This window comes from Dreissena polymorpha, chromosome 8 (assembly GCF_020536995.1).
Source record: "Dreissena polymorpha isolate Duluth1 chromosome 8, UMN_Dpol_1.0, whole genome shotgun sequence".
NCBI classification, from domain to species: domain Eukaryota; kingdom Metazoa; phylum Mollusca; class Bivalvia; order Myida; family Dreissenidae; genus Dreissena; species Dreissena polymorpha.
Window position 1 is genome coordinate 72,012,760 of NC_068362.1, and position 19,013 is coordinate 72,031,772.

General features: G+C 35.5%; 1 protein-coding gene across 15 annotated transcripts in view; it reads right to left on the reverse strand.

Moving 5' to 3' along the window:
• Positions 1–16,792, reverse strand: part of LOC127841058 (cilia- and flagella-associated protein 43-like) — a 96,173-nt gene extending 79,381 nt beyond the window's left edge. For 12 of the 15 annotated variants that reach the window (XM_052369597.1, XM_052369589.1, XM_052369591.1 and 9 more), the window contains exons 1-9: positions 16,645–16,776; positions 12,657–12,689; positions 9,951–10,201; positions 7,101–7,194; positions 6,097–6,267; positions 5,229–5,267; positions 4,161–4,419; positions 2,289–2,412; positions 205–290 (exon numbers count right to left, since the gene is read on the reverse strand). In XM_052369597.1, coding sequence (XP_052225557.1) covers positions 205–290; positions 2,289–2,412; positions 4,161–4,419; positions 5,229–5,267; positions 6,097–6,267; positions 7,101–7,194; positions 9,951–10,201; positions 12,657–12,689; positions 16,645–16,673 — 1,086 coding nt within the window. In that variant the 5' untranslated portion in view covers positions 16,674–16,776. Of the gene's footprint in view, positions 1–204; positions 291–2,288; positions 2,413–4,160; positions 4,420–5,228; positions 5,268–6,096; positions 6,268–7,100; positions 7,195–9,950; positions 10,202–12,656; positions 12,690–16,644 lie in introns of all 15 variants that reach the window. The other 3 variants (XM_052369584.1, XM_052369587.1, XM_052369592.1) reach the window with 3 other exon arrangements.
• Between the last annotated feature and the right edge of the window lie 2,221 nt (positions 16,793–19,013).

The window sequence follows — 19,013 nt, forward strand, 5'->3', positions numbered from 1 at the left end:
TTGAGCGCAAAACTATTACATCTAACTAATAGCATACACAACAGTTGTACAATCAGACTTCTAAATGCCTTCTACAAACAAACAAATTAAGGATTTCCTCTGCCTTTGATCCATACGCTACAGAAAAAGTACAACAAATTAAAACATCATAATGACTGAAGGAAATTTCGGATATTGACATTTAAAACACTTTGTACTACATACCCGACCAGCACAATACAATCCTCTCTTGTGAAGGCCAATACAGTCTACACTTTCTTCCACCATGAGTTTATCCAGGTCATCATCGGCTGAAATACATTAAACCAAAATCAATTAACATTAAATTGAGCCGCGTTCTGGTAAAACAGAGCTTAACGCGTGTGAGTAAAGTGCCATCCCAGATAAGCCTGCGCAGTATGCAAAGATTTATCATGGAAATACTTTCCACTTTAATGGATTTTCAAGGCAGAAAGTGATGTCCAAGATTAGCCAATGCAGATTGCACAGGCTTATCTGGACAAAACTGTACACACAAGATTAGCCAGTGCAGATTGCGCAGGCTAATCTGGACAAAACTTTACACACATGCATAAAACCAGTTTCCCGAAACGTGTCTCAATTCTTTGATTGTGTACTTATCAAACTATTGTCCATCAGGTTCTCCAAAATATGTTTCAGTAACAAGCTAAAATACAAAAATCGCAGAACAAAAATGTAAAGTCTTTTTTAACGGTTGTGCATGCTATCAATAAGAACTTATATGTTCAATGTAAAAGTCTTTAAATCTTTCAAATGTTTTTCTGTTTAATATCAGTTCTTTCAAGCCCCAGTTTACTGGAAATAAATCAATGCACGCATGAATGACATCAGGTCAATGAAACAAAATGATGTTGATTTCAATAAAACTATTTAATTTGTAAGACATAATTACTTATGTTTACAATGCAAAAAAAAGGGCTTGAATGGAAGATATACTTGAATGTATGCTTTGCATGAACTTTAGAGTACTGCACGAGCCACAGGTATTGGGCACGTGGCCAAGTCACTTTAACACTATATGTCATAAAACAACTTTTTTCATAAAAAAAAAAAAAATAAATTCTGATATAATATATATAAACAAGGTAGGTATCTCTTGACACAGGAAAATCACCTATATCAGCATTTTTAAGCCATTAAGAGCCTAAATGGCGGTCGATTTTCGTAAACTATGTACCATTTTGTTGGGAAAAATGCCTCGTGACGAAAAATGACCATGAACGGCTACTTGCCAACATTAACTACAAGAAAAACTTCTTAAACTCGTAGAAATGCTAGGTCGGCTTCGATCTGACCGAACGTTCAGTGCTGATTTTTACAAGAGTAAAAGTATCGAAATACCCCAGCTACCGAACATAATCCGCATTCGTACAATAAACAAATACGAGTTATCAACTTACAACACAGATTTGTCCTTTTGTTTGCGTTATAACGTCAAAATCGTTGTAAATCGGGAATTGTTTGTCGGCAATTTCGAGTCAAGCTCCACGTCGATTAGGCGCTCAATATCGTTTACGGTTTTCGGTGTCAGGTTTTCTGTAACTCTGAGGCGCGGAACCAAAAGTTGTATAAATAGCGTAAGGTGAAGGACGGATCATCATACACGATTGACATAAACATTCAAACATAACGATTATATTAGTGTTTGGGGTGGACAAAAAGACAAATCTGTGTTGTCAGTTGATAAACTCGTATTTGTTTATTGTACTAATGGGGATTATGTTCAGAAGCTGGGGTATTTCGATACTTTTACTTTTGTAAAAATCGCCATTTAGGCACTTAATGGTTTACAAATGTTGATGTAGGTGATTTTCCTGTGTCAAGAGATACCTACCTTGTATAAATATATATATATTATATCAGAATTTGTTAGATTTTTTTTTGGATGAAAAAAGTTGTTTTATGACATATTGATAGTGTTAAAGTGACTTGGCCACGCGCCCAATACCTGTGGCACGAGCATCACAAAGAATATAAATTATATGATTAATTATTTGAAAAGTGTTATTATTTCATAAATTTCAATGCAGGTTTTTGTAAGATGACCATTGCAAAAGATTTCTGCAAAGTTTTTGTCAACTGTAGCTTAAATTTATAAGACCCCAAATAAAGGATCGCTAAGCTTCCATACATAAAACATTACCTTGTCAGACCATGTTGTGGTGATAAACAATATCTGATAGATTGTTCCATTAGTTTGATTGACAGCTTACAAGTGGGAAAACGGAGAATGCATCTCATTCAGTACTGATGATTACATTGTGTACCTGTCATCTGTATGTCCACCATGGACTCTCTATGTATTCCAGCACTGGACATTCTGGAGTCAGGGACTCTAGCCTTCTTGGGAGGGTAGTAGATAACCTTGCCCTGGTGAGACTCTCCATCAATCTGGAAATAATCATATGGAAATATAACAGGAAAGTAAAGTTATTATAAAGGTGCACTCTTTCAAGGGCCAAACAGTTTTGACTAATGAGACACTTTTACTATTAATAATTTACTCCCAATTCCAATCCATCATGCCAAGCGCTAAGCATTAAGGCAGTCAGGGCCCATTAAGAAAACAAGCTGCTGGGTTGGAAACCTGCCATGTGAGAAAATGCCATACAAAGTGCTTTAACCTCTGACCTCCTGCTCCACAAATAAATGACCTTACCACCAGGATACTGTGATGGTACTTGCTAATATTTATAATCAAGTACAAAAGTAAAACAAGGGACAAAATTGTCACAAAACCAGGTTTTCATTGTGAAAAAAAATCTGATAAAGGGAGAAAACTCAAACTGAACTTTTGAAATGAACAAACAAAATTAACCCCCTTTGTAAGTTTGTTTTTTAAAAAAATCTATTTTTAGTCGTGGCGACCTTGACATTGGAGATATTGACGTGATTTTTTCGTGCGACACACCGTCCCATGATGGTGAACAAATGTGCAAAATGATTTTAAAATCTCACAATGAATGACATAGTTATGGCCAGGACAAGCTCATTTATGGCCATTTTTGACCTTTGAACTCAAAGTGTGACCTTGACCTTGGAGATATCGACGTAATTATTTCGCGCGACACACCGTCTCATGATGGTGAACAAATGTGCCAAATGATTTTAAAATCTCACAATGAATGACATAGTTATGGCCAGGACAAGCTCATTTATGGCCATTTTTGACCTTTGAACTCAAAGTGTGACCTTGACCTTGGAGATATCGACGTAATTATTTCGCGCGACACACTGTCCAATGATGGTGAACAAATGTGCCAAATGATTTTAAAATCTGACAATGAACGACATAGTTATGGCCCGGACAAGCTTGTTCCGCCCGCCCGCCCGCCAGCCAGCCCGCCCGCATTCGCCAATCTAATAACCAGTTTTTTCCTTCGGAAAACCTGGTTAACAACTTGCAGATACTGCAAAAATTGCCATTTTACATTCTCTCTGCATACATCTAACTCCTAACTTAATAAACTTTAAGCAAAGATTAACATACCACGATAACAACTAATCCCCAGGTACACACAATTTCTTGCTGTTACACATTTGTATCACACTAATATATGCAAATCAACAAAAGATTTAAAGTCCCTATAAAGATGGTATGACATAAACCCATGTATTTTGAGGATTTTTTAGTTGCAAAAATATAAAATTAGCAGAAAACAAGAGATGTGTTTGTCAGAAACACAATGCCCCCTACTGCACCGCTTTTATTTATTTATTTTTGTTTTTGATTATATCCCTTTAAAAAATATTACTTCCCTTGTAAAAATGACCTGCACCTGCCAAATAATAATTTTAAATTATCTCCCTTTAAAGCTTGTTACTTCCCTTGGATTTGTTTTTTTTAACCTTTGACATTGAAGGATGACCTTGACCTTTCACAACTCAAAATGTGCAGCTCCATGAGATACACATGCATGCCAAATATCAAGTTGCTATCTTCAATATTGCAAAGGTTATGGCCAATGTTAAAGTTTTCGGACGGGCGGACAGACAGTTCCAATGCTATATGCCACCCTGCTAGGGGCATAAAAACAGTTTTAATTGATTTGAAACTATCAATACATTTAAATGATTTAATATCCAAGTGTATTTTTTGTAATGTTAATTAAAATTTAATATGAAATCCACCACCCTACCTTGATAATCTGGCCGCCAGCACAGCCTATGTACAAGTCACCAATGGGTGTCCAGACCTGGGATACCGGCTTCACGCGCTCCGTCTCGTCCTGGATCTCATCGAGTTTCTCTGCCAGCTCTCCCACTAGACCCGCCTTGGCCGCCTTTGGAACGTCTATTGTGTAACGAGTCATACGAGTGGAGGCTCGAGTTGGAATGTCTCTCTCATTTTCCGTGATTTCCTCTGCATCACGGTCAGCTGGGGGAAGTCTCACCCTCCTGACAGAAAATGTGTTCAAATGAGCCTCACTATAGGAAAACTGGGCCTAATGCATGTGCATAAAGTGTTGTCTCAGATTAAGATGTGCACTCCATACAGGCTGATCAGGGACAGCACTTTCCGCTTTTTGAAGGTATTTTTTATTTAAAGAAGGTCTTTTCTAAGCAAAAATTCCAGTTCAGGAGGAAAGCTTTGTCCTTGATAACCTTGTGCAGTCTGGGACGACACTTTACGCATATGCATCAAGCCCTATTTTCTCAGGATGTGGCTTAAATAATCGGTTTATGAGAAAAAAGAATGTGAAAATGAGGAAAAAACTTGTTTCATGTCATCAAACACAATTTTAGATACTCAGTTAATATCAAATAGGTATTTTAAGAAAAGACTAAAGAGAAATGGAGAAACAAGCATTATGATTCAATAAGAAAATCTGCTATTTGAATATGTTCTGCTAACTCAATGCAGTACATTCATTTAAAACGTCAAAAAGTTATTTTTTGTTTGTTTTAAAAGCAGAAAAAAAAAATTGTTCTACAAATTGGCATTTCATTAAACATGTAGTCAACATCTGAGACAACACAAAATAGTGTGCAGCAGTATACAATTGTATATTAAGTGTTGAACTATACCCTGACGGTTCAATTAGTACCATCCTACTAAAGTGCACTCTAGAGGCCAAATAACATTTGCAAAACTTTCAAACAAAACATTGTAACAAGATCAAAGTGCTTTAAATAAACATCATGCAATTGTATGAGACAGAGGAACACACAACAACTTTGACCCACTGTCCATGTGTTTTTCTCACCTATCATATGGCCAATGACGCTCTCCAAATTGAATTATACTGAAAATTGTTTCATGTAGATAGATTTTGTACATAAAGTGTAATAATATCCAAAATTTTCTTAAGAGGACAAATATGGTCTGGGTTACCAAAATGGCAATAAAAGCAAGATTAAACCCATTATAAATATTTTTAATGTATATCAAAGCAATATTAACAGCAATTTTTTCCTTTCTTTATACAGAACCGAAAAAGGGTACTTTCCCAATAAAAAAAAACTACATACTTCAAATTTCCCAATTGCTGTAAACAATAATCCGAACTGAAGGATTACTCCCCCCTATTATTTTTTACTATACCGGTAAAAAAATGCAACATACAGTTTGTTTCCCTAGGTAGCTCTATAGCTTGAACCTAAGTAAATAGAATATTGATAACTTGACAACACTTAGTTATTAATCTTTAAGTATTTGGGAGCAAACAGTCAAATACACCAATTTCCCAATATGAAGACTTTGTGACGCGAATTTTCCCAATGTTTTTCACACACATTTTTTCAATTGGGCTGGTACGGGTAATTTTCCCAATTGGGAAAAAAATTGCTGATTAAAGTTATTTTTTTAAAGTTATGCAATATGTAAGTATTAAAAAAATAATGAAGTGTGTTAATGCAGAGGATGAAAAGAATTAAAAGTAATATTCATTTCAGTTGAGTACTTTTTGTGAGAAAACATTTGTAAGGACTAAATGAAAATCCCTGAAATATGACAGCACAAATTTCCCAAAATAAGAAAAATGAGCATACCATTTACTATCATACTGCTCATTTTTAATAATAAAATATTCCAAATATAGTAAATATAATTATAAAGAAAGAACAAAGACTTACGTAGGTTGCATGACGAATAAAGTGTTGCTCTGCTCTATATTCAAAAGTGTAACATGTTTTTCTGAGGTGATGCAAATCTGTCTCCAGTTTCCGGGGTTAAACGAAAGACTTGTTGGAATGTTCTCACGTGACAGGGCATATGTGCACAACTTTGAACCCGTGTTGTAATTCCTGGTTAACATTGAAAGATTTTACAATGAATTACAAACATCTCTGATACTTATACGTCATCTCAATATCACTTTGAATTTAAATGGAAGTTTAATTACGCTCTTTTTAAATTACATACTGTAAAACCAATATTATTTTTTTGACACCAACTATTGTGGATTTAGGTGGGTCCCCTCAACCACTAAATGAAATATCCAACCACATATGAGTATAAAGACTTATATCAGACATTATATAAACAAATCTATGAATTTAAGATCAAACAAAAATCTCAGATTTTATAAATCCAGAGTTTGTGTGTGTGAACAAATATATATGAATCTACAGTAGTACATGTATATCTAATATTTTAGATTCTCAGACAATTGTTGCAAGGCAGCTTTTGCTTTTTCACATGTAAAAAATTATATCAGGATCTCACATCGAAAGCTATTAACAGGCCTCTAGTGAATGCATTATGAGCAGCATTAATTGGCGTTTAAGTTTACATATAACGCCTGTCTTGTGATCGTATAAAAGGAAGAAAGCGTTGTGTCTAGTTCTGAATATTTCAAATCTCAATGTATCAAAACAACGTACTCACAGATATGGCGTTAACGTCACGTGACGTTCCGCGCAATAGCGCGAAAGCGTCGTAACATGTACAAATTCCCAACAACGCCATTTATTAACACTTTGGAATAGTAAACCCTTAACATTAAACATCAAAAGTATACCCGTCAATGTCAACACATGCTTTATCTATTGTGATTAAATATCCCTTCTATTATTAAAAAAAAAACTGTTGATTTTGAACATCGAACAATCAATGCTTCGATATGTTATTTGCTCACCATAAGGTCAAGTCAAATTCTGGAATTCCAGACAAACTGCAAAGGTAGTCACTGCTGGAGAAAAACAGTTTTGTGTATTCAAGCTTGGCCCCACCTGAAAAAATGCAATTATACAGTTTATTTTAATATGTTCATAAAAATCGTTACTTTCAATTTCAGGAATTGTTGCATGACATCATACCCACAAATGTTAGTGTTTTTTATTGCTATTAATTACAAGTTAAAATTAAGTATTGATGCAAAGCATCAAAGGGCGTCGAGAATTTCAGTGTAAAAGGCACTCAATGAAGTTACATGGAACAATTTTTTTCTACTGTAAATATTAATATATTGGCCGAGTATTTTAAACAAAATAGGAAAGATACTGGAATAACCATTATCTATGATTTTGTGTTATAACCCGCAAATAACTATTATCTATGATGTTGTGTTATAACCCCAAAATAACCATTATCTATGATTTTGTGTTGTAACCCCCAAATATTTTATAGTATTTTATTTACATTGGTTTCCTTTTTTTTTTACTGGCATACGTGTGCAGTTTTCATTAATGGAACAGAACAGTGTAGGTTTTAAAAAATCTGCTTCATCTTGTAAGCGTAATTTCATATTTTTCTCAACTTCAAGGGGAGATGATTCTGAACTTATTCTTACGTTGCTCATTTACGATAGGGGTTGAGTACTCAATGATATGAAAACACTGTAAAAGTTTTAATGTGTTTACGAACCCCCCCACCCTCTTACACATATATTTCATGGGCATAATAAAAACAAAAAATGGTTACAATGAAACAGCATATTTATTTAAACTAAAATGTCTACATCAAAACAAAAAGTTAACATAGAACACAAATAAAATAATTTGATTCTACTGGGGCTCAAACCTTGGGCCTCTCACATGTGAAGCGAGCGTGTAACCACTACACTACAGAACCGCTTGAAAATCACCTTCTAACTAAGATATAAATAAGCTATTAATAGTCGGTTTAAATGTAAACCCGGAAGTTTAAACGCTCGATAGTGAGCGGGGTTAAAGGTCCATACCAAAGGGTCCATACCACTAGCAAGATACGGGTCAGGCCTGAGGCCTTCTATATGTGGTTCCTAAAAAAAAAAACCTGTAGGAGGACTTGAGAGTAATGAGACTGGGGTGCTGTGATGGTTCTCCTCATTGATAAGCGGCTGCTTCCTTTATCAAGACTCATTATTACAATTAACAAGGGAAAAAATTGTCACAAAACCAGGTTTTCAGTTGAAAAAAGTCTGATAAAGGGAGACAATTCAAAATGTGTATTGTTAACCCCCTTGTGTAAAATTGACCTTGGTTTCAATTAGAAAAAAAGTCTGATAAAGAGAGACAACTAAAAATCAAAATGTGCATTGTTACTGATTGTTTATAGTTACATAGTTGTTTCAAAATCAATATCTTTTTAGTTGCGGCGACCTTGACCTTGGAGATATTGACGTAATTCTTTCGCCCGAAACACCGTCCAATAATGGTGAACAAATGTGCCAAATGATTTTAAAATATCACAATGAATCACAAAGTAATGGCCCTGACAAGCTCATTTATGGCCATTTTTTACCTTCAAACTCAAATTGTGACCTTGACCTTAAAGATATTGACGTAATTCTTTCGCGCGACACACCGTCTAATAATGTTGAACAAATGTGCCAAATGATTTTAAAATCTGACATTGAACAACAAAGTTATGGCCCAGACAAGCTCATTTATGGCCATTTTTTAAATTCAAATTCAACTTGTGACCTTGACCTTGGAGATATCAACGTAATTCTTTCGCGCAACACACCCTCTAATGATGGTGAACAAATGTGCCAAATGATTTTAAAATCTGACAATGAACGACAAAGTTATGGCTCGGACAAGCTTGTTCCGCCCGCCAGCCAGCCCGCCAGCTCGCCGACATTGCCAATCTTATAACCAGTTTTTTCCTTTGGAAAACCTGGTTAATAATACGTGTCACGCTTCGCGCTCTATAGCGCCTCTATTAGTAACTAGGTGGTTGCTATGATAGTGGAACAAAGAAGTTTTGTTTTTATACAAAACCAGAAAGTTTCACAGGTTCGCGTATTCGCCCAGTCCCTCTGATCTTTTATTATTGCCCAGTCCCTGTGATCATTTATTAATTAAAAGAATTAGCTTTGCATTATTGGCAATAAATGTTGTAGTTGATGTAATAGGCACAAATGCAGTACTTATTTACAATAATTTACACAAAAAATCACCACTATGCAAGATATTCTTACAACAAAAATATATACATTGATCCGTAAAATAAGTTCTCCTCCCATTAGCGAAAAAAAAACGTATAACATACTAGTCGCCGCACTTCAGTGCGACGCCAATAACATGTAGTTATGATAAGAATATTGGCATTAAATGTTAAGGTTGCAAATATGCGCTAATCAGTATATACATATGATGTATGGTATGGTTCCTGCATATCTTAGTAAAATCTAGTGTGTCCTGGTATCAATCATTTTGTTTCCATTAAAAACTAGGCCCTTGTGATGACATCACAGGCATGCCCTTCAAGTATTTTGTTTTACTAACATAACTATGCTTAATAATAAATATAAACTCGACTAAATTTCCAATTTACAGTTGAATATAAAAATAAGGTATTCAATTCCAAATTAAAAAAAAATATTATATTATATTTGTTACTCTAAAGAGTCAGATGACAAGTTATACAATATTATCAGATACCTTTTTCATGCAATTATGAGGCCATAAAATGTAGATGGGTCCGTATGCCTTCTCATTTAACAGACCTTAAAGTCATTAAAACGACCTCTGATGAGACTAACAAAGTGACCAACATTTACCTTGCAGAACAGACGTCTGTCTGAATGTTGGGTAGACAAAGACGTAAATCTTAGGATTGAGGCACTGCTCGGCCACTGCAAAGCAATGGCTGAGGGAATGAGCATCGAAGGGCCCGACACCTTCCCCAGGGAAATTGAAAACCGTTTCAGCACCATCTTCGGCAATGAATTTTACATTATTTCCACAGAGGTAACAGATCACGTCCTTGTCTATATAGCAGGCTTTTTTGCCGTTGTAACCTTGAGCCCACCTGAAAAAAAGAATGGTTCATAGGCAAAGACATATACAGCAAATCAATCTATGAACATAATGCAGGTGTTTTTCAGCTTATATAACAGAGGCAGATCTTTTGCTACTTTAAAATTCTGAAAAGTAAACATTGGTATAATATAATTCATATGAATTAAGATTTTATAAATTAAATTAGTGCAAATAATTGTATAAAATGGTTTTTATACAATATTCATCAGTTTTGTAACAATGTTTTTATTCGTAACTGTGTTTTTTAATCTTGTTAAAATTTCACAATATTTAGAAACACATTTATTGCCAAAAACAGATCAGACAAGGATGTCTTTAATGAATGTTGAAAAAATCTTATAAATGAAATAGCATCAGTTAAAAACAATGTCTACATGCAAAGATAAGGGAATGTCTAAATAAAAGCTGTTTTTTATACAATGTCTTTGTAAATTATTTGTTAAAACATGAATAACAAAATGAGACACACAGTGAATTGCGTTGAAGATAAGAGTCGCGTTCTGAGAAAACTGGGCATAATGCATGTGAGTAGTGTCGTTTCAAATTAGCCTGTGCAGTCCACACAGGCTAATCAGGGACAATACTTACCGCTTTTATGACATTTTTCGTTTAAATGAAGTCTCTTCTTAGCAAAAATCCAATTTAGATGGACTGCACAGGCTAATCTGGGACAACAATTTACGCACATGCATTATGCCCACTTTTCTCAAAACACGACTCATTATTTTAAGTTTAATTTTTTGTATGGCAGATTTTATCAGATTTTCAGCAAACATATGACAGATAAAAATTTCAAGACAGTGTCAGTGTTATTTTTCTATCATCATGATCAAGAATTATGCAATACTTTCAATCTTCATAATCACAAATTATGCAATTGCCCACTTTTATACAAATATGTGTGAAATCTTGATCATGTTTCTCTTTTGTTATTATCCATTCTTTTTATAAGGATTAATTTCTTAGAAAGATATGTTTGCTAAAGCAAACCCATGAGAATATGTGTACAATTAGTCCACTGTGGTTTCTTCATCACAAGATGGGAGTTTTTGGAGCTATTTTCTATTATAGGTTGAACATGTCATCAAATTGTCAACACAATTTACTTATTTTGTAATACTTCTTATTTCAGAAAATCATTATTGTAATATTGTAATTTTATCTATAAATAACTTTTATGATTAATAAAGAACATTGTGTTTAAAAACTAAGTTTAAATCCCATAGAATTCTATTTGATTTTAAAACAGAGAGCCCACATCTGCAGGGCCCTTGCTACACTTTGGGGGATTGGGGCCGGGGCCCTTAGAGGGGGAATTTCGCGTCGTTTTGGGCGAAAAGGGGAACTTAAGATTTTTTCTATAACCATTCAACACCTAAAATTGCTATATTTTAATGTGATTTACATAAATATACATTAAATCAAAGGTTAGTAGCACAATACCAACTGGCAACATAGGTATAAAAGTAAAAATAAATAAAATAAAATTTGGAGGGGGGAAACTTTAGCTTAAATAGGGGAAAAAAGTATACTTTTTTAATGGGGGAAGCCGCCGATATTCGGCGGTAAAAATTGCAAAATGAGGGCCCTGATCTGTTCCTGAAGATAGATGAAACACAACATTGTGACACAACCATAAAATACCACAAGATTATATTTTTTTTAAATGGATTTTATTGGATGAAACCTTGTTGTAATGAAACAGATTATAGCTGTAAATGACTGTTTAAGACTGCATTTTGTAAAAAGTATGCTTAATTGGTGTACATGTGTGACATATATCAAATAATATTGTTTATTTCCTTCAGTAGTGCTTTTAAAAGCATTGTTGGGGATTTTTTTGGGTACCTCTGATAGAATGTCAACTCCTATCCAAACTTTCATTTATTTACATAATAGACCATTAAAATTTAAGTCAATTAAAAGAGCATTAGGCCTAGCACTCAAATGGCTAAGCTTTGTAACAAAAACAGTCATGCCAGTTGAAACAGCTGCTAGACAATATGCACTGCTACAGAATACAATCGATGACAGAAAATTGTGTCTTTAAATGCTTATGCTATAAAAATGAATTGCACAATAAAGAATTAATTATGTACTTTGCATTTTTTGTAATAACAAGCTTTGATGTTATTTGCAAGTTTCATAACAAACTGAAAACAACTAAACAAGGTTTTCGTTTACTGAACTTTACAAAAGGAATGGTTCCTAAGCAGGTACACTTAGTTTTGACGGCACTTAAACAGTTTTAAATAAGAAAACACACTGACAGAAACATTAGTAAAATTGTGGCAGGTAAGGATCTCGCCCACTCAGAAGTATAAATGAATGAGAGATAAACTCACATAAACATGGGAAATCAAAATCTAAGATATAAAGTAAAACAGAAAAACAACAATAAACTTTGAAAACAAATCTGAATTAAACGAACCAAGAACCTCTACCTGGCCCGTTTCTTCGTAATGATGTTTTCAGTTCTGAAGATTAATCAATTAATGATAAAAACAACTGCTTAATGTGCATTTTTTTCATAGAACACGAGGCTTCTGGTGCAACATCACTCATCTTCACTACAATGTGATGGTGTAAGAAATGGAAGACCATGTCTGCATTTGACCCATTTAAGCTACTGTTCCTCCGTCAGCGTGGTCAGAAGAAATGCTGCTGTCAACATTGCATTGAAAATAAGTTAATTTTAAATGAACTTACACAGAGAAGAATGATGTAAACATTTTATTGTTGTTTTGTCTTAGACTTTCTTGTATTTTTCCTTTGCACCAGAACCAATTTAAACTGTGAACAATAAGTTAGTATGGGCAAATTGCTCTACCTTACCTGTAACCAGGAATTGTTGCATGACATGATACCCGCAAAGGTTGGTGCTTTTTATTGCTGTTAATTATTACATGTAGTAATGATAAAATATTGGCATTTAATTTTAAGGTTGCAAATATGTGGTAATCAGTATATGATGTATCGTATGGTTGGCTCATCTAGTGACACTGTCCTGGTATCAATCATTTTGTTTACATTAAGAACGAGGCCCTTGTGATGAATCACATGCATGCCCTCCAAGTATTTTGTTTTACTAACATTACTACATAACTATTAGGCATGATATATATGACATGTCAATGATTAAAAAGTAGGAATAAGGTTTTGTCATGGAAAATCTTAGTTGCAATAATTCAAATCTCAGCTTTATAACAAAAAGGATTGCTGAAAATTCCAATGCGCCATCTATTTTCCAAAGGTTCAAAATTTGTTCACCAATGCAAGCGCTTAGGTACACTGAACCTAAAACAATTAATCAACGATTACCTGTCTAATCCACAAACCCATGAAAATGGTACCATTAAAGCACAAAATAATTCCTTTTATTTTTGAAAAGCGTGGGGATATTGTGGATTTCTCCGCCGTCTGTGTGTCTGTCTGTCTGTCCGTCTGTCCTGGCCACTATCTCCTCCTACACTATAAGCACTAGAACCTTGAAACTTACACACATCTGGTAGCTATGAGCATATGTGCGACCCTGCACTATTTGGAATTTTGATCTGACCCCTGGGTCAAAAGTTATGGAGGTTGGGGTGGGGCCGGGTCAGATATTTTCACTCATTTTTTTTATGTTATTTTACATTAACTTCTTCATTTCTACACCAATTTACTTCAAATTGATACTGAACATCTTTTAATATGACAATACGGTCAATCTCAAGTATGCATGGCCCCATAACCAACCCTGGGGCGACCCCGCCTACATAGACCACGCCCACCCAAAATTGCCTTTTACTAATACTTCTTCATTTTACACAGATTTTCTTCAAATTGATACTGAACAATTCTTATGACAATACGGTCAATCTCAACTATGCATGGCCCCATTACCAACCCTGGGGCATGCCCGCCCACATAGACCACGCCCACCCAAAATTGCCTTTTACTATAACTTCTTCATTTCTACACCGATTTACTTCAAATTGATACTGAACATCTCTTATGACAATACGGTCAATCTCAACTATGCATGGCCCCATTACCAACCCTGGGGCATGCCCGCCCACATAGACCACGCCCACCAAAAATTGCCTTTTACCATAATTTCTTCATTTCTACACTGATTTACTTCAATTTGATTATGAACATCTCTTATGACAATACGGTCAATCTCAACTATGCAGGGCCCAATTACCAACTCTGGGGCGCCCCCTGGGTCAAACATGCGGTGTGGGGATACGCGTCGGCCTCTGCCTCCCCATTTCTAGTTTATTTCGTTTTTCTTTCTATCCACCATCATGAAAAGTTGTGGACATGTTGCCAAATTAAAGTGTCCCCATCAGTGAGGTTGCAGTACACAAAACTTTTGCACAATGTTATTTGTGATGTAGCCTAAGTCAATAACGATTTTCTAATTTTACACTGTTCCAAATTTCAACATAAAAATGTCAACAAGAAAAATAAGTTGAAACATTGTTGTGTTTTTCAAGGGTGCATCCAAAAGATAATGTCCATAGGTTGTCAGGTAAATTTAATGTGTTTTTCAAGTTTATTCATTGCTTTCCTTAATTGATCATGAACGACATCTTTGTAGGGATGCTCACTGATCAGCTGTTGAGAAATGTTGTTCTGCTTATGAAGGGGTGCATATGGAATCCCAGAGTGTCACAGCAAATATATATCAAATTCAAAGGCTCTGAAAAAGTTATGGAAACCACAACTAGAACAACCCTATATGCGTTAATTTTGTTCCAGGAGATATAAACAAAAAAGGCCCAGTTATACTATTACAAGGATAAGTTTTAACTTTAACATAACTCAGGGCTCGAATTAAGCACTCGCAAACAGGCCATTTGCGAGTACATTTTAAAAAACACGTCTAAAATGCGAGTGCAACATTTAGATACTCGCCATTTTTTGCGAGTTGGGGAAAAAACAAACAAGGTGCTTAAAGATCTTGGATTAAATACAAGATTTGTTCGCCGATCGAAAGTCTTCCGACCAAGTACGAAAATAATTAAACCCCGTCTAGTTTCGATCTAAAAATAGATCTGAAAATTGGAATTACCCTAATTTGCATAATGTATTTCAGCGGTTACTTCCGTTCTAGCAGAAATAATTTTACGAAATATTTTTTAAAATATATTTACGCTCTGCACTGTATCTTTCTGCCGATATAGTTAGTAAAGAACATTGAAAATTATATTATTGCAATTGAAAGTATGTTATTCCCTTCTTAAGTGAAAATTGGCGATAGTTATTCAGTATGAAGTTTTTTTTAAAACGAAGCTCATTTCGTTAATTCCTCATTCTTATAAATAGACGGAACACGTTTAGCAGACGATTTAAAAACTCAAAAATGTCGTCTACTAAAAAAATAACTAGCTTTTTTGTGGCGAATTCCTCCGTCTCCTCTGTGGAAGACAAAAAAGCCGAGGCCGAACCAGATAAAAAGAAATGCCAAAACAGTTAAGAAATGGGAAGACGAGCTAAAAATAACTTTGAACACGGAGAGAGACCAAGACGGCAATGTGTGTAAGATGTTCTGCGATTCATCTGATTGGTCTCTACCCCCTCAGCAATGCTGAGTGTGAAAGATGCTTTTCTGTTATGAAAAGGATAAAAAGTGATTGGCGATGTTCACTAAGCACTGAAAGGATGGACCAATTAATGCGAATCTCTATCAGAGATAATGAGGGGTTCCAGCCACGCAGAGCTGTGAATAGGTGGTGGATCAGTGGCAACAGTAGCAAAAGGCCAGATGTCGCCCCATATGGACCGAGGCATTAACTTTGGATGATATAACTGATATAAAAAAAAATACTCTTTACACTCAATTGTGTTACAATGTTGCTTTGAAGTTTTTAGTTAAAATAAACATAGGTCCATCCTTTCAGTGCTTAGTGAACATCGCCAATCACTTTTTATCAACCAAAGGATGCATTATTATGAAAACTTGTATTGCGAGTTGGAAATAAAAAATGCGAGTTGAAATATTAACAACTAGCAATTTTTTGCGAGTTGAAAAAAAAAAGTAATTCAAGCCCTGATAACTGTTTAAACCCAAATGAAATGGTATTCTATTATGAAACCCGGGGTAATTGCACTTTACCGGTACGTAAAAAAAGAATGGAAAAGCGTACCCTAACCGCAGCACCTAACGGCTAACGCAACACCTAATAATCCTTTTTATCCTATGTATTTCCTTAGTATCGGGGGCTACTGCCCCCAAACCCCCGCTTTGTCGATAGTGGTTAACAAATGCGTACCGGTAAAGTGCAATCTAGCCTGAAACGCAAGTAAGCAAAAAGTAACAATTAATTTAGCTTTCCCCACCCACAAATATCAGTGTTTTGGTAACGATTTTTGCACTAAAACATGACTCTAACGTTAATTGCAACACGGATAATATAATGTGTGTACGGAAATATTACGTACGATAACTCTAGGGTCCCAATTTGATCCATGACTGTTGTTTAACTCCAATATTCCATTAATTGTTCATAATCAAAACACTAAAGGCAAGGTACTTGCTGGTTGCTAATGGCGCAGATAACGCGATATTCCGCGTGAGCCCGTTTCTGCGGTGCGCACTTATAATAATTGTTGTAATTATTGCTACTGAATTAAAGGCTTATCTGCACCATATCTCACGGCCCTGAATTTGATTTTATATGCACGGAGCGTATATTGACGATAACACTTTCAATGTTTCGAATTCAACGCAAGAGCGTTTTAACCAACCAGGGTCCTATACAAACAAATTTCCTGAACCAACATATTCTGTACGAAAGATCTCTTTGACCACCTGTTTGTTGACAAGCATGACAAAAAGTCATGAAGTGGAGAGTTGTACCTGTACTTTTTGTGCTGACCATGCCTAGTTACATTTCATACACCCTGTTTATATTTTCAGTATCTGGGTGTGTTTTTTTAATTGCTTATTTATACATCCTATGTAAATCTGCTAGATTAGTTCATTCTCCCTTGTTTGTTTTATGCTTTGTCTTTTATTTTGCCTTTTATTCTTATTTTAATGCATGGGCTGGGTCCCCGCTCCCTCTTGCAGGTATGCCGAAAGGTTGAGTACACACTCCATTTCATAAGACATATTGGGATCAGGGACACTCCAAACCCCAAGCTCTGAAAAGATCTTGTCAGATGTGGGGGCGGGGAGCGCCCCCGGCATCCCAGGGTGTCTCCATGATGCCCGGGGAGATGCTCTGACTGACTTCATGATCCCAAGACTGGAGGCTCTGCTCCTGTTGCACGTGTGTTATTGAGGATATGTACACACAATCACATTATACATGTATCTTAGGTGAGTCTGTGTATTTGCACTATGTATTTCTGTATGTGCTTTGTGAGGCAGCTGCTGATCTGATCTGAGGGGATAGTAGTTTTCTTAAATCCATTTTGTATCTGTTGCACTTTTGTGCCCATACTTCTTTTTCAGTTTTTTACCCTCATTCTTTTTTTACAGAGACCTGTTTTATAGCAGCTTTTAGACATTTTAAAGTCAAGATCAGCAGGTACAACACATATTTTTTAATCGTACAATGTATTTAACTTATTTGTTTTAAACCTACCTTAGATCTTTCATTTCAGTATATGATACTCTGATGTTTAATAGTTATTTATTTATTCTCATTGAATTTCGCACATGCTTGTTTAATTGTTACATGTTACGTTGTTATGATATGTCGGTAAATAGCTATACATAGCTTATATATATTGTTTCATATATGCACCGACTTTAAATAAAATTTGTACTGTATTGCATTGATCTCGAACTGCCTTCATAACTTTGCTATTATGGAGTGTACACTTAACTAATTCAGAGCGACATTTAGAGTAATATCATATTGACCTTGGTATGAGCGTGTATTTCTCTACATCTGCATCGTACGTCGCTGCAGTCAAACTTCACTTTTACGCGACTCCTACGTGAGAAGAAAAAATAGATAAGTAAGAAGAGTTTGATAGTTAAAAGACATAAGGACAGTAAAGAGCGTTCCCAGCTACAGTACGTTTCATTCCTCTCCGGCTATGGTGGCCGCCAAGAGGTTTGAACCCCACTATTTCAGACGATAAGAACAGTAATCCCCCGCTCTATGCAGATGTAAATATAGCCAGAATTGTTAAGTGTTTGCGATAAAACATAATTATTGTATTACTTATTATGTTAAACTCTCCTTACATATTGCTTGATTTTCTGAAGAAAGTGTACACCTGACAAGCTGTAAAAATCGGTAAATATTCGCGTTGGTGATACAATCTGCAATGCCGAGAAAGTGAGTGAATCCACAGCTTGTATGTCAATTGAAACAACCACAGTTAATAATTATAATTTATAATATAGGAAATGGTTTAAGCTGTGGGTGAGTCGTAATAACCCTTTGCATGCTGGGAAATTTGTCGTCTGCTAAAATGTCGTCTGCTGAATTTCTAAAATAAGCATTTTCTTCGACTTTTTTTCATAGAATACTATCAGAAGAGCAAACAGTTTGGATCCTGATGAGACGCCACGTTCTTTGGCGTCTCATCTGGATCCAAACTGTTTGCAAAGGCCTTCAAAATTCGGTTCCAGCACTGAAAGAGTTAAGATAGTCACAACAACACGAGGAACGCGTGCACATCTGAGCACGCGGTTCCTGCGCTGATGTCATGTTCATGCTCTGGCATTGAGCGAGAGGATTGATGGAATGTTGATTTGCCCTGTCCGTCCTTAAATCCGAGGAAAATACTTGTAATGCGTCACTCGGGTAGTAAACCTGCTAGAGTAATGGTGTATGTTGGTATTTTGG